This window comes from Rhea americana, unplaced genomic scaffold (genome assembly GCF_003343005.1).
Source record: "Rhea americana isolate MKP2758 unplaced genomic scaffold, rheAme1 scaffold_196, whole genome shotgun sequence".
Taxonomy (NCBI): Eukaryota; Metazoa; Chordata; class Aves; order Rheiformes; family Rheidae; genus Rhea; species Rhea americana.
Genome location: NW_028186105.1, coordinates 173,626 through 188,430, shown reverse-complemented (window position 1 = coordinate 188,430; position 14,805 = coordinate 173,626). Strand labels below are relative to the sequence as shown.

General features: G+C 39.5%; 1 protein-coding gene across 1 annotated transcript in view; it reads left to right on the top strand.

Annotated features, from left to right (window-relative positions):
- KIF24 (kinesin family member 24) overlaps positions 1-14,805 on the top strand; it is a 32,227-nt gene that overhangs the window by 7,714 nt on the left and 9,708 nt on the right. The window contains exons 5-10 of the mRNA XM_085303007.1: positions 2,950-3,139; positions 5,033-5,130; positions 7,215-7,430; positions 9,027-9,114; positions 11,270-11,391; positions 12,892-12,997. Of these exons, the coding sequence (XP_085159133.1) occupies positions 2,950-3,139; positions 5,033-5,130; positions 7,215-7,430; positions 9,027-9,114; positions 11,270-11,391; positions 12,892-12,997 (820 nt within the window). The remainder of the gene's footprint in view (positions 1-2,949; positions 3,140-5,032; positions 5,131-7,214; positions 7,431-9,026; positions 9,115-11,269; positions 11,392-12,891; positions 12,998-14,805) is intronic.

Here is a 14,805-nt window from a genome sequence, read left to right as displayed (position 1 = left end):
CTCCTCTTAAACTGGTTGGGATCCAGGCACTAGCTGTTTCTGCATTTAGATCTCCTGCAGATCCTGATCCAGCAGTCTGAGTGCATTTCTCCCAGCATACATACTACCAGAATTGAGCTCACTGCTGTGGAATTGTGGCGATTTTGTTTTAAAATGCAGCAAAGAGACTGTCATAAAGATCATAGTGCTAACCTTCAAAATAATAACCTTGTGTAGAGGTTCTGGAAGTCAGGACAATATACCATTTGAGGTTCATGAGCTGCTTCAGAAGTGCATGTTGTTTGATCACAAGCAGTAGCACGTCCTAGCTTGAAGTAGAGACGTTTATTAGACCCAAGGTGTCAAGCCTGCCTGAAGATCTGTGCTGCCAACCACCCAATGAGTGGTTACCACCTCCTGCAGGCGAGGGTAGCTGTGTGAAGTGGTGGTGAAAGATGGAGTGTGGGATGATCCATGGAGTCAGGATTGATCACAACTCCCATAGCCTCAGTGGAGCAGATGCTGTTGTCGGAGAGGGAAAGTACTGTGGTGGCCTAGCAGTTAGAGCRCTTACCTGTGAAATGAGAGATCATGGCTTAGAACTGGAAAAGAATTCAACCTTGCCACTCCTGCCTTCCAGAGGAGTGCACTAACCTCCTAAATATAGGATTGGCATCTTGGTGCATTCTCTGTCTCCTCTGGAAACTGAGCCACGGTGCCACAAAAAGAGCAGGGTTCACAGGGCTGGAAAGTAAAAAATAAAATATAATCTAATGGACCATAATGTAGTGGACCAGCTGGAGGAATTTGATCCTGAATCTTGCAGTAGACACTCTCTCCTTTGTTCTCGCTTTCTTCCCTTTGTTCTTCTCTTTCTTCCAAGCGCATTCTTTTGTGCTTAGCACTAGGGTTCATCTTGTGGGCTTCCTGCATCTTCCTGACATGCCTGAGTTTCTCTTTCCTCTGCTTTGACCACTGAACACATGTTCTGCATTCCAGGCTTGGGACCAGCCTGCTGGCAGTTGGGTTAGTGGTTCCTGACTTGTGAGTGTCCATCCTCTTCACTGAATCCATCTGCATGTCACCTTGGGATTTTGGCCACTCTTAAGTCTAATCTAGCCTAAAGTAACCCAGTAGATTGGAATGATTTAAGACTAAAGAAAGATAAACAGCTCTGTTAATATGTTTAAATATATTTTCCATTTGCCTGCAGCAAATGACTTGATTTTCATGTCAGCAGATAGGACATGGGGATTCTTCTGACTTGTCTAATCAGGTCCTAATGATCTGTTTCAAGGTTTGTTTTTTGGTAATAATATAAGAATACATTTTGTCATAAAATATAATTTCTTTTTAAGAAAGGTTAATAGAAAATTAAACCTGAGGTTCAGCATATAGAATTTAAACATATTCTGTCCCCCTACGAAATACTTKTAATCAAATGTGCATCTGTACAAGAAAGAATTCATGTCTTTTATGTTGTAAACAGACCCACCAAGTTTTCATTTTTTCCTTCTTCCAGATTTTATAATCAGATCTTTCTCCATCAAGCCTTTAGAGCAAAACAAAGGCTTTTCTAATAGGTGACTAGATTCAGCCTCTGGTGAAATGAGAAGTAAACTTTAGAGCCTYTGATCATTTGCTGAGAACATCTGGTGCCCAATGATATCCGTAAGCTTATAGTGGCTTATAAGTTAAGTATCTTATTTCAAGTCTTAGGGTTTTTCAGAGGAAAGAAGTTTCCATCTAAGTACAGGGCCTGATCCAGGTCAGCATAGGAAAGCCATACTAAAATTAATAGGAATACAATACAAGTAAAAATTACTTGTGTGAACTCTTTAAAGACTACATCTTGAGATTTATATCTGCATACTGTATGCCTGTGGGGAATCATGCAGTACAGCAGCATTGACATTACRAGCTTGTAGTTGTAATGAGATATTGAATAACTTGTATCTTTGCTCTGTTTTTGTTTTTAATTCACTAGACAACTAGTCTGTTGGTTTTTAATCACTACATTAAGATTTTTGGAAGGGCACTTGGATAGCATGGCAGAAATAGTACTTTCAGGCAAGTCAGGGCTTGATTAAAATGATTGTTTCTGACAAGCTGACATTCAAATCTAGGCAGAAAATCATTATTCGTTTGGTTGAAGACAGCTTGAAAAAGGGAAAGGTGAAATGAATACATTTTGGTTACATTCAAACGTATTCCGTATGCTACATCACAAAATGATTTACACAGCAGTTTAATTAATAAAACAAGAAATGACTTTATGCATCTGAGGGGTCCGGAAGGGAATTTAAGGAGACTTGACAAAACACAAGAGWACAACTTTACCTGTTCTCTGAAAGAGCATAATTTTTATGCCACAAGGAACAAGTTGGATAGAAGACCAAAGAAGAGATAATGAAGAGATCAGTATTTCAAGTTTTCTTTGAAATGAATAGGAATGTGGTGATGCTGTCTAGTTTCCTAGTCTGAGACATCTACTTGCAACCTGTGGAACAGCCTATAATTGAGTGAAAGTTGGTATTAGGGGAAAAGCAACTGAATAGTACACCCTCTCCTTTTCAAGATCTGTTTATACTTTTATCTGCACTGAATTAAGTGAACTAATAATGGCTCTGAATAATTTCAATGAGAATAAGTAAATAAGTGAATTAAGYGAAATTGTGTATTTTATCAGCTTGGATCGTATATTTGTAGACAATGGTAYGCCAGTCCAGCAACAAGCTCAGGAACATAGCTGTATAAACACTGCTRTTTTAACAATGTGCACACAAGTTATTAGTCTAAAAGTTGTTAGCAAAAAAAACAGTGGAAACTCTACCATGTCACAATGAGGTTTTTTTGGTGAGTGTGGCAGAAATATTTATGTGGTACAGCTAGAAATCCAAGCCAGATTTATGCATATTCTGCATTGTGTAGTAACCTGGTTTAAACTACAAAACTACAATTTTGTTGTAGATCGAATACCTCTGAGAAAGAAACTCCGTGGACAGAAAGGGAAAAAATCCGTGTGTGCGTCCGAAAGCGTCCCCTGGGCCTAAGAGAGGAGCGACGTGGGGAGGTTAATATCATCACAGTGAAAAATAAAGAAACCCTACTCCTTCATGAGAAGAAGGAGGCAGTTGATCTCACCCAATATATTTTACAGGTAATGCGTTGCATTTACATTTTATGTTTATGGGCCAGTCACWTGCATGGTGGGATAAAACAAATTGTACGAATGATGAACACGGCCAAGAACCACCTTGGGATTTCAGGGAGGAGAAGCAGAAAAGGGCTGTCTGTATTTCTTGTATAAAATAGGCGGTGGGTTCTTCTGTCAGCTCAGCATAACTGTATTTGAATTGCTCCTGATTTTCTGCCAGCTTGTGGCAGAAAACTTGAGAATTTAAGGTCTTCAAAAGCATGTCTCTTGCAGCTTTCTTTGCACATGATAAAATAAACCCCTCTGCTAAATGCCAGTGTTGTAGCAGAACTGCCTGCTGCAGAGTGCCCTAGTAACTTTCCAGGGTACTTCAGTGGGAAGTTTCCTTTTCACACTATTTCAGCACTGTAGTTTGTTTCAATTAATCACTTATACCTTCACCCTCTCCCCTTCTTAGTTCTCAAATGTTTCTGAAAATTAACTTCTCCTTTGATCTTTGTTTCTAAATCCTAAGGATCTCATGCTGTCATAGTTCAAATTCCCAGTTTTGACCGACAGCACCAAGAACAGAACTGATTTCTAGGGAGCAGCAAGCCATACTCRTTCTGCTCTGTATTATTTTTACAGTCTGGGTCCTTGGAACAACTGTTCGAAGTATCCAGTAAAAAATCAGTTTGCAGCTCTCTGGGGCCTGGTTCATATACCACCTTTTACAGTATGACACATGCAGCCATTCCAGCCCACTCCCTCCATCTGACTAGCTATATTTGACACTTGTGTGGTGCCTATCACCTTGGTATCTCAGCACTGAAATAACTGCTAGTTTATTTTGTTCTGGTAATAGAAATCTTACTATAAATCAATATTGTCCAATCAGAATTATGCCATGGCAAGAAGGCCGTATCCGTACTGTAGGACCCTGGAGTACTTCCTTGCTTCCAAGTCTGGCTGCTCACCCTACCTCCATCCCTGGTTCCTACAGAAAGAAGGCCAGTGGTGCAGACCAGAYGAGATCTGGGGCACACTCCAGCTCTGTGACCTGGGGACCCAAACTGCAGRCCTGTTACAGAGCTCATCTGTGCTGCGAGCCGGGTGTAGCTGTTGAGACTCCCTGGTCTAATTCACACATGTGTTGGTGTGGCTTGTTTGTGCATCGCTGAAATGATTATCAGTCCTGGAGATTTACTACATTAATTTAGCATGTACTGTCTCATTAGAGTGTAATGTTAGACACCAGTCCGTGGAAGCTTTTCTGGAAGTGTGGTATGTTTGTGACTGTCCCCACAAAAAGCATTCTTAACCTAGAAGGACCAAATCCAAAGTTCAAAATGACCTCAGCTGCAGTCTTTCTAGAGACCCTGCTGCTTTGGATCAGAGCCTAAATATTGGTGGGTTTTTCTTCTGCCCTCCTCTGAAATAATGCAGTCTAGCTTTGTTTAGGAATAACTTAGTCTTCCCTGGCATAAAAAGGGTTTGAGTCTGGAGAACAGAGACAGCTAATCACAACTGAGGACTAATTTTGAGTTCTTTTTACTGTTGTAATCTTACAGTACATCTGTAGTTTGATTCATTTCAGGAATAGATCAGGAGTTTTCTATTAATTTTCTCCTGCCTTTTGTCATAAGGCTGCTGTATCTTCTGCTTCAGAATGATGGAAGATTAAGACATCTTTGCTTTCTTTTTTTTTTCTTTCTACCCTCATTCTGTTGATTGGTTGTTATGGTGTGTTCCTGCATATGTGATGCTGCACGTCAARTTTGCCAGGTCACTCTGGACCTGATCCAAAGCCATATGAAGTCACCGGAAAGACTTCTGTTTTATAATTTGTCTTCTTATGGGGGTAAAGGGGAAGTGAGACATATTCCTTTTCATGTAAAGATCATGTTTATTTTTCAGCATGTTTTTTATTTTGATGAAGTCTTTGGGGAGTCATGTACCAATCAGGATGTGTATATGAAGACAGCTCATCCTCTCATTCAGCATATTTTTAACGGGTAGGGCATCAGTGCATACATTTGTTATTTTCTGCCTTTCTGTTTTCCAATTTCATGTACTGTTTTAATTTTCCTTTTACTTTTTTCATCTTTTGAAAATACATTCATTTCTCCTTTTCCACATATCCTTCTCCACTTAGAATGCCTTTATCTGCCATCTTGATAGAATAAATCAGGAAAAAAATTCTTCACACTCAGTGAGAATAAATGAAAATTGGGCCTCAGTTGTAACAAGGAGTCAGAATGGCCTACCGGGGGCCGGGGGGGGAGGGGGGGGGAAGATGTCAGGATCCTGAAGTTTAATCTCTGTTCTAACAAAGACTTGTGTGTGGCATAGCACAAACTGTCTAGTGCCTCGATTTACTCATCTGTAGAGAAATAATATTACCTCTTTCATGAGATTGTTGTGAAATATTTTTGCATGTATTTGTACAGCTTGCATGGAAATAGAAACTTTAATAAGCTTGTGGTTTATTTTTATTTTATTGATTTATATTTTTAGAGGTTAATTGTAATTGCATGCTTCCTGATTAATGGCAAATTGATGGTGGCTTTACATGAGTAATCTTATTTTCATGCAGTGTAGCAAGCTTGAATACAATTATATTTTGGGTCTTTGAAGGCAAGAATGACATGTCCATGCTGAAAACTGGCAAAATGGAGCTTTTCATTACTAAAAACCTCTGATTATCAGCAGCAGACACAAAGAATCATGCTCTTGAGGAAAGGAAAGCAAAAGGAGGAGAATAAGGTTTATAGCCTGCTGTGTAATAATAATGACTAAAGGCACAGGTTCACGTTACAGCCAAGCCAATAATGCCACCAAGAGAGATGCCACTGTGTTTTCTCAGCATCCTCCTGCTTTTCTGTCCCTCCTGCCACTTTCCCTTCACTGACATTGGGTCTCATCTGACCCCATGGTGAGCTAATTCAGCAGTCTAAACTGGCAAGAAATTATTCGCTATTAGTGCTGCAGTCACACGTTTTACCCACTTCACTGCAATCAGATACTGAGCCAGCCAAAAACCTTCTAAAAATATCATGTATTCTGTAGTATTTGTTTTTTTTGGCTGATTTAGTTCCCGAATCTCTTCACCTTGTAATTGTGAATGCTTGTACAAGAGGGGTGGGAGGGGGAGGTAGGCATGTGTTAACCTCAGCTGAGATGGGCTTGCAAGCCTGCAGAGTCATATCCTGAGATCTACTTGATTTCATGTGCGTTGCCCTTATAATGTTAAAGTGACAAAGATGTAGTAAACTGGAATAAGCTGAGATTGTGTTTTCACTAGCTGAAGTGAGGGTACCTAACAGCTCTCTGCCACTGGAAGAGAATGATCATCTTGCATTTCCTTCTCCTAGGACTCCAGGGTCCTACATTCCCTCAGGTTACACAAAGCCAGCTTTAACATATTTTGTGATATTCCAAAAGTTACTTTACTCCACTGAAACAGTGGAAAACTAACCCGTAAAAAATTGAAAAACTTTCTGCTGTTTCAGTACTGTCAAGTCAAACATCAGAGCCAGCACAGAGGATGCTGTAGGTCACATAACTGAGAGCAGAGGAATGAAAGAGCAGAATCTTCCCCTACGCAACAACAGGTTGCCAGATTGACTTAGCTGGGCATGCAGGGCTGCAGCTTGAGATAAACTAACTTTRCTCAGTAAATTATAGTGCTAGGGTGTTAATCTTTGAGAACACTGTACAGAACCTGACTTGTGGCTGTCTTGCAACTTGCGTCACAGTCATTTTTCTCTGTGATTCATAATCAAAAGGATTCCCATTCATAATCCTACAATATCTCTGTAACATCTGAACAGTTGGAAAAATAATAATGGATCATTAGCTGCTGTAAATGCATTTTTGGCATGAGGAAAGAAGGAAGAGAGCCAGCATTCTGTGATGTGCCAGCTCTCCATAGGGTGTGCTCGGGAATTGCTGTTAAGGTTTTGCAGTTTTCCAGACGGAGATGCAAACCGAAACTCATTGCTGAGGGTCATCTCTGTAGATATTTACATTGCAGAGTCCCTTTTAATAGACATGAACACATCAGATGTGGCACTAAAAATAAAACTTACCGTTACAGAGGCAATGCAACCTGCTTTGCATATGGACAGACTGGTGCTGGCAAGACTTACACTATGATAGGTACTCACCGGAACCCGGGACTCTACGCCTTGGCTGCCAAGGACATCTTTAGACACCTGGAAGCACCGCAGTCAAGGAAAGATCTCCTTGTGTTAATCAGTTTTTATGAGATCTACTGTGGACAGCTTTATGACCTGCTAAATGGAAGAAAGAGGTATTTAAATAAAGAGGCATATCGTTGTAAAGCTAGGGTTATGAATTGGTTAGTTACTGTTTGTAAATCATTTTGTTACTTTTTGTGTACAATTACATTTAATATATTACCATTTATAATCAATTTTATATATTTATTAAGGTTGTTCCTGGGAGTGAGTTAGTGAGAGGGGAGGGCAGAATCTGGCACTAAATACTACGGCATTGATAGTACTACTGATTTGTGTTATTTTTATGGGGGGAAAAAACAAGTAAAAATATGGGCCCTGTTGGAAGTATGATCTCACACTGTTTTGTTTACACTATAATATGCATAATAAAACAGCTAAACATATGCAAGTAAAGAAGAAGCCTTCCTGTTGCCAAAAGTCTTTCTGGCGACTGCTGTTGTCTGGTCCCTGTCTTCCCTATGCTTGAGCGTAGCCTCTGGCTGTCCCTCCTGCTGTGCAAATGGAGCTTTGCACTCCAGTGGGGACACAGCAGTCTCTGAGGATCCTGTCAGTCTCCAGGGTCTGCTCACCCCCTCCCTCAGCTCCTTTACCTGGCAGCCCAGTGACTCAAGCAGAGCATACGTCTGCAGGTGGCACTGCTGTCACCTGCCAGCAGAAGCACCCAGCACTCCCCAGGCCAAGACCAGTTCGAACAGATATGTCCTCCTACAGGAGCTCCATCTGGAGTGGAAATCAAGACAGCTTGAACAACAAAAAAAAAAGAATACCATGGTCTGAAATCTGAAATAACGGTCGGTTAAGATGTTAGCAGTAAAATCTTTTCAGCATGATCTTGAAGGAAATCACCTGTCAGCTGCAGGCCTTTAGCATCCTTGAAAGCAGTATGCTGAGACCATCCATACTGGAGGGCTCAGCCAGAAGGCTTTCTTCCTTGGTGCGTGAACATCTGCTCACCTATCTCTGCAAGCAACTCTGTGTATGTGCACATATTCCCTTTTTGCAGAACAGTCTTGCAGGACCTTTTTAATACTGAGTGATAGTTCATGGAATTCTTCTTTGGATATAAGTCAGGTAGTATAACCTGGTCTCAGGAGTGGTTTTACTAGGGAAAGCATAGGCTGTTCTCTGCACGTCCTGTCCTATATGTCACTGATGGGGGAGATTAAACCTTCTGCCCCATATATGTCATGGCTATGTTCTTCCTGCGTAGTGTAACATTTACTTCTGTGTGATTCATAGCAGAGTTGCCCTGTACTCTGACTCTATAGCTATGGAACCTTGAAAACTTGAACAGAGCAGAAGCTGTACAGTCTGAACTTCCTAGAAAAGGCCAGAGATGCAGTTCAAAGAGAGACAGGAACTCTATAATGTAAATATAATTTATTTGTCTGCTCTACTATATTACTGTTTCCTATTTTAGCAGAAATGCCTTGTTAATATCTTTTTAACAGTGAAATATGAATGGTACGTATTATAAATGAAATAGCTCTTCAGCTCTAAAAATAAGTGAATGGCAATGTTATCTCTCCCCTAATTGGTAGTCTTGATATATATTGCATGTTGTATCATAGCACTGGCATATGTTTCCATTGCTGCTCTTTGAGACTTCATAAATTTCTTTTCTACAAACCGTGTTTCCCTTTCAGACTTTTTGCAAGAGAAGACAGCAAACATGTCGTTCAGATAGTCGGACTGCGGGAGGTTCAGGTGGACTCTGTAGACCTACTGTTAGAGGTAGCCTCTATCTTGGTGCATATTTTGTCTTCTACAGCCCAATTCATTAATTTATGAGATTATTTGTTATGTACTATATGTATATGTTCCTGTTGCAGGCTCTGAACTTGGCAACCTCAGCAGAGCATCGAGGAGCACTGTTAAAAGTGCCTTTATTCAGTCGGCTTCCTGGGTCACTGTAACTAGTGTTAAGTGACACATGAACTGTTGACTTAGAGTTGCTGCTTCTGCTGCCACACCTTAGGGAAGACCTTTGCCAAGAAACAAGCTGCTGTCACTATCCCAGAAATTAAATAGTGTCCCAGCAAAACGAACACTGAAAGATCCTAGGTGACTCAAAATGAATTTAAAGTCTAAATGCAACTCAGTACATCAAGTAAGACAATAAAAGTTGACAAATACTGTGGATGTGAGGGTACAATATACAGTTGGGCAAGTGTAGTTGATCAGTTTATTTTTTACTTGTTTGATGGATCCATATTTTTCTCCAGTATGATTTCTTTGGCTTCTATGAGCTTATGTTTTCTAATTAAAGGGTATGTGGATATGGGAAAACAGATACAAATTTGAAAATTAATAAAACCAGAAAATAGAAAAGACTGAAGAATGAGCTTTTGAACCGAGTTGGAATTGAGATATTACTTAGACAATGGTAGGTGATAACAGCCTTGAAAAATCAGAGCCTTTAAACAGTAGCTGATGTTCAGCACAGGCAAGACTTCAGCCTGCCTCCCCTGCTTGGCTGAGCTCTACAAGAGCATTAGCAAATTTTCTGCTCTGTTCTGCGGTAGGAAAGCTGGTTAAATCTGCCTTCCATTTTTCTTGACTTTGCATAGTTTAATTCCTTTCTCAGTAAGGAATTGTAAATTAAAAGTGCCTGATAGTGTAATTGACTCATTAAAATTGGCACAGTGTTGCCCACTTACTCCATTTAATTTTGTTCTTTATCTTCTCATTAACTCCAAGCTTCAGGACATGTTGGTGATGCTTCTGCAAATTAGATTGTAAATCTGCTATATGGTTGATTAACACATTCTTCTGTATTATTACATTCCAAACACAGAAGAGCTATTAAATGACTTTATTCTCACAGGTATCTTGGCAAAAACTAATTTTGTATTGTCCACAGGCTCTTTTGAAATCCAAAATGTCACTAGCTTGACTCAGAACTTTTGAATAGTCTGCAATAGATGTGAGTCTTGAATATATCCACAGTTATTCAATATTCATTGAATTGAATTCATTGTTGGCTTTGGTTCAGAAACTTTCTGTGCATTTAACTCTGGTATAATGTTCGGGTGCTGCAACAGTTTGTTCTGCTGCTGGCTGAGAACTGACTGGCCACTGAAAGGCTAGAGTAATGTGCATTTGTCAACTGAAACCATATGGATTTTGCTAGATTAATATTTTAATTTGTTCTTGCTACCATAAACAGAGTTAATGACTCAGTTTTATGGATGTCCTACTGTAGTTATGTCTAGGCTTCCTGTGATAGTCCTTAAAATTTTGCAACAGAGAATTATCTGGAGTTATATCTTGAAGGTGCTGTTGCCCTTCTGCCATACTTCTGCCCTTTGTTTTCTTATTTTGTTGCTGACCTTGAATAGAATTGATCCTTTAGCCTCGCTACTTACTCTGGCATTATTTCTATTAGTTGTGGAGAAATGTTTTGGCACTTTGTGTCTTATTGTAGAGTGTGGCTCTTGATTTTTCTGGGTAACAGTACCAATCTATGACAAAGGAATGTGAAATTAAAACAACAAAAAAACCACAACAACAGAACCACAACAAATACTCAATCCCATGAGTGTCTGAGGTCATCTCTGCAATATACTTTCTTTCATTTTATAGTCTAAATATTTTGCAAATCAGAGTGAATATGCAGTGCAGTGACTTCTTGCCTGCAATATGGTCTCTGAACTCTGTGGTGTCACCACAAGCAAATCCATATACAAAGTTCTGAAAGAAGCATTGGAAAGAATTCAGTCTAAATTAACACCTGCCCTGCACCTAGATTTCAGGGCTATAATGGAGTATTCCTTTGAATGTAAACTAAACTTAAGAGGGCAGGATCTTTTTTTTTTTTTTTTTGAGAGAGAGAGATATTACATTTTTATGTACAATTTATTTGGATTTTGTTCCCCTTGTTTTCCAGGTGATTTTGAAGGGGGGAAAGGAGCGTAGCACAGGAGCTACTGGAGTCAACTCGGATTCCTCTCGATCTCATGCTATCATCCAGATCCAAATTAAAGACACAGCCAACAGGACAYTTGGAAGGTAAGATTAAAAACAGAACTGTACAATCCGGCAGATATGCCATGTTGGTAACTTGCTGATCTGCACYGCCAACATTTGAGGAGGAAGTCGATCTCGAGGACATCAAGGAGGCAAACTCAAAAGAGATACTGAATTTGTGGGTAACTCTTAAGTTAAACCAGAAGACAGGGTTCAAAGGGAATTTGAGAAGTTTCATAACTCTTTTTTTCTGCTCCAAGGAAGAGTGCTTAAGCCATTCTGGCAAACATTTGTCGAACTTGTTCTTAAAGATTTCCAGTGGAGTTTTACTGCCATCTTGAGACAATCAAATCCATCCCTTCATCTTCAGTGTTAGAAAACTTTTCTTGTCTGGCATTAATCTGGCCCAGGGTAAATATCTGCAGTGGTCACCTCTATGTGTGAGCTCATCACTTTTGAAGTCAGCGAAAGGAAAGAGCCATTTCTGGGACCTGGTTCATACCATTCTGCATAGTCACCTAGAACAGATCAGATGGAGTTGCCTTTAAAGGCACCTTTCTCTCCTGGGGTGACTAGCCTATGGGGAGGTGTTTCCATTCAAGAAGTCTCCTTTTGGTCAGAGAAATCCTAGTAACTCCCCTAAACCTCTCTGATAGCTTGAGCATGCAATTCTGATGCTATCTGCCTCAGACAAAAAAATAAAGCAGTTTACTTCCTCTTGTGGCTTTCACTTTACATATTTAAAGACTGTAATTGTGTCTTTACTCAGTCATCACTTCTCCAGACTAAACAATCCCAAGAAATAGTCTGATTAAAGGCATCTAAGTGTTTACGTTGCTACTGAGTGCCCAAAAACGTTCTGACTCACTGTCCCAACAAATAAGAGGCAGTCTTCCTCCCCAGGATCTTCCTGTAAATACAAGGTGAAATGTTAGAGCAACAAATAGTGGAAAGGAGCAAGGCAAAGGCAGAGCAGGCAGGCTTGAAAATAGAAGTGTGTGTGGTTATGTAGGTGTGGCATGTGTGCTATTTTTTGTTATTGAAAGAGAAATGGAACTGGAATGGGGAAAGGATCCCAAAATATGCCTGTAAGAGAATATGCCTGGAAATTTCTGTACATATCTCCCTGAATTCCCATTTGACTAGGCAGATGTCTGTTTTACCTAGAAGGAGACTCAAAAAGTTTACCATTTCTTTAACTGTGTTCTTAGGAAGCTACAAGAACAAGGATTATCTAGAGAGATGTATGCTTTACTCATGTAAATAGCTTTACCATAAGACTGGAGTCTCTTATCACATGCAATTAGACTGTCTGTTATGACTGTGTTAGTGCCATAACACTCTGACACTGTTCCTGGAGCTGCTTCTATGCTTATTTTGAGGCCTCGGATGTTTTCAGTCAGTTTTTCTCCTTGTTCAATGGTAGTTATTTCTGATTAGTCTTCTGATGTCATGTTTTTGTTTTTGTTTTTTTTATTGTTTGTTTGTTTTTTAAGAAAAGAAAACAAGCCCCTAAGATAAATGCAAATTTGTTTTTCCTAGGATATCATTCATTGACTTGGCTGGCAGTGAAAGGGCAGCTGATGCCAGAGATTCGGATCGACAAACAAAAATGGAAGGAGCAGAAATAAACCAAAGCCTTTTAGCAGTAAGCTACTAGCATGCCTGGGGAAGGTTTTGTAATTAATTTTTGTGGGGGTTTTAGGTTGAGAAGAAACCACAGAATAGTGTGTGTATGGATCCCGTGGCAGGTGGGGAGAGAAACAAGCATGAAGTACTAAGTGTTCCCAGTTTAACTGTGGTGCCCGAAAGGCAATTTAAGAGGGGAAAAAAAATTATGGGATGAAAATCAAATCTTTCTAATGCATTTTTAGAGCAAGTCAGGTAAACATAGCATAGAAAATATTAGGTATACTATCATATTTTATATGGAAGTTTTAGGTCCCTTTTGCTTACAGAGATTATTAGCTTGAAATTGCCGTATTTGTTTCCTAAAAGCACATCTGTTCCTGCTGCTTATTTTCACCTCTTGAACTCAGATTTCTTTAACAAACCAGGAAGGAAGGACTTAAATACTCAAGAGCATAGGATACAGGAGTTCACAGGTGGGCAGAAAGGAACAGGAGGAAATGCACTCTTGATGTAAACTGTCTTCTGTAAGTGTACACAGTTATATAAAGAAGGATAAGGAGCGGAGTAATGCCATCTAAGATAAAGCAGAAATGCCTCTAGAAATTGTGCAGCAAGCTTTACGTGCCCTTTAATTCAAATTAACACAGCTCATTGGTGGAGAGAGGACTTCCCTAAATGAGAAAAGTGATACGCAATCAGAAAGTGTGAAACAACAGTGCGGAAGTCGCTGTGCGCAATCATCATTTGTTTATGCTTTTAGCTTGCAGTTAATAGGGCTTGGCTTATTCTGCTTTGAAAATCAAAAATGTTTTTTTGCACAGAGCCTTTCTGACTGTGGAATAATATCATGTAAAGCAAATGTATTTGCGTGCTTCTCACTTTCTTGAGTACTTGCTGATGAATAACTGAGTGGCAAGGGAGGCAGAATCTGAATATGAGTCTGTTGCTTTTCTGTGTGACCCTCATAGTTACAGTATRTCCCAGTTTATCTGTTTGAAATACAGAAATGATTCTTGAGAACTGCGGCTTAACATAGGTTTGCAAAACTGTTTTAAAAATAACTCTTAAATGAGACTGCTTGTATTATTGCTATTGTGTGAAGCTGAGTAAATACCTGGTAATAATCTACCAATAGCAACGGCATTAACTCATTAAAAGCCATCTTTTGAGTAAGTCTACATGACCTGCAGTCTGCAAAAGCTTAGCTCTATTCATTTATTATCATAATGTTCTCTTCTGGCCTTTAAATATATGAAGTTTAAAGTTTACTGTTGGTTTTAATGTGCATGTTGATTTCAAGTAGAAGAAATTCAGATACCGCAGTTATGAGAAGCAGTATCAAACATTAAAATAGTTTGACAATCTTGTACTTACTTGTTAGAGGTGGGCTTTGTAACAATATGCAGTAGAAGTGAGAAATATGTGTCATTTAAGTGGGAGTTGTTCTTTTAAATGTAGAAAGGCTGCTTTATACTAATATCACCATGACAATTCTGTAATCTGTTTATTTTTCCCTCAATGTTTGCTTTTATAATGATTTGCCTCATGGTTGTACATACTTCTGCCAGTTTTAGAAAGCATCCAAGCCTGATATGGAGTGTGATGCTATTGTGCTTGTGCCAGTGAAAACATGACCAAAAGGACACACATTTAAGTTTGAAAATGACATCTTTTCTAGGCCGGTAACAAATCAAGAGATGTTTCCTCAAGACTACGAGCTATCTCTGGTGATGGTTATTAAGAAGGAGAGGTCTGATGTGTTCTGTGAAATGCATGGTTGCAGCCAGCCGCTCATACTCTGTTAGTTTTAATGGGAGTTCTGTG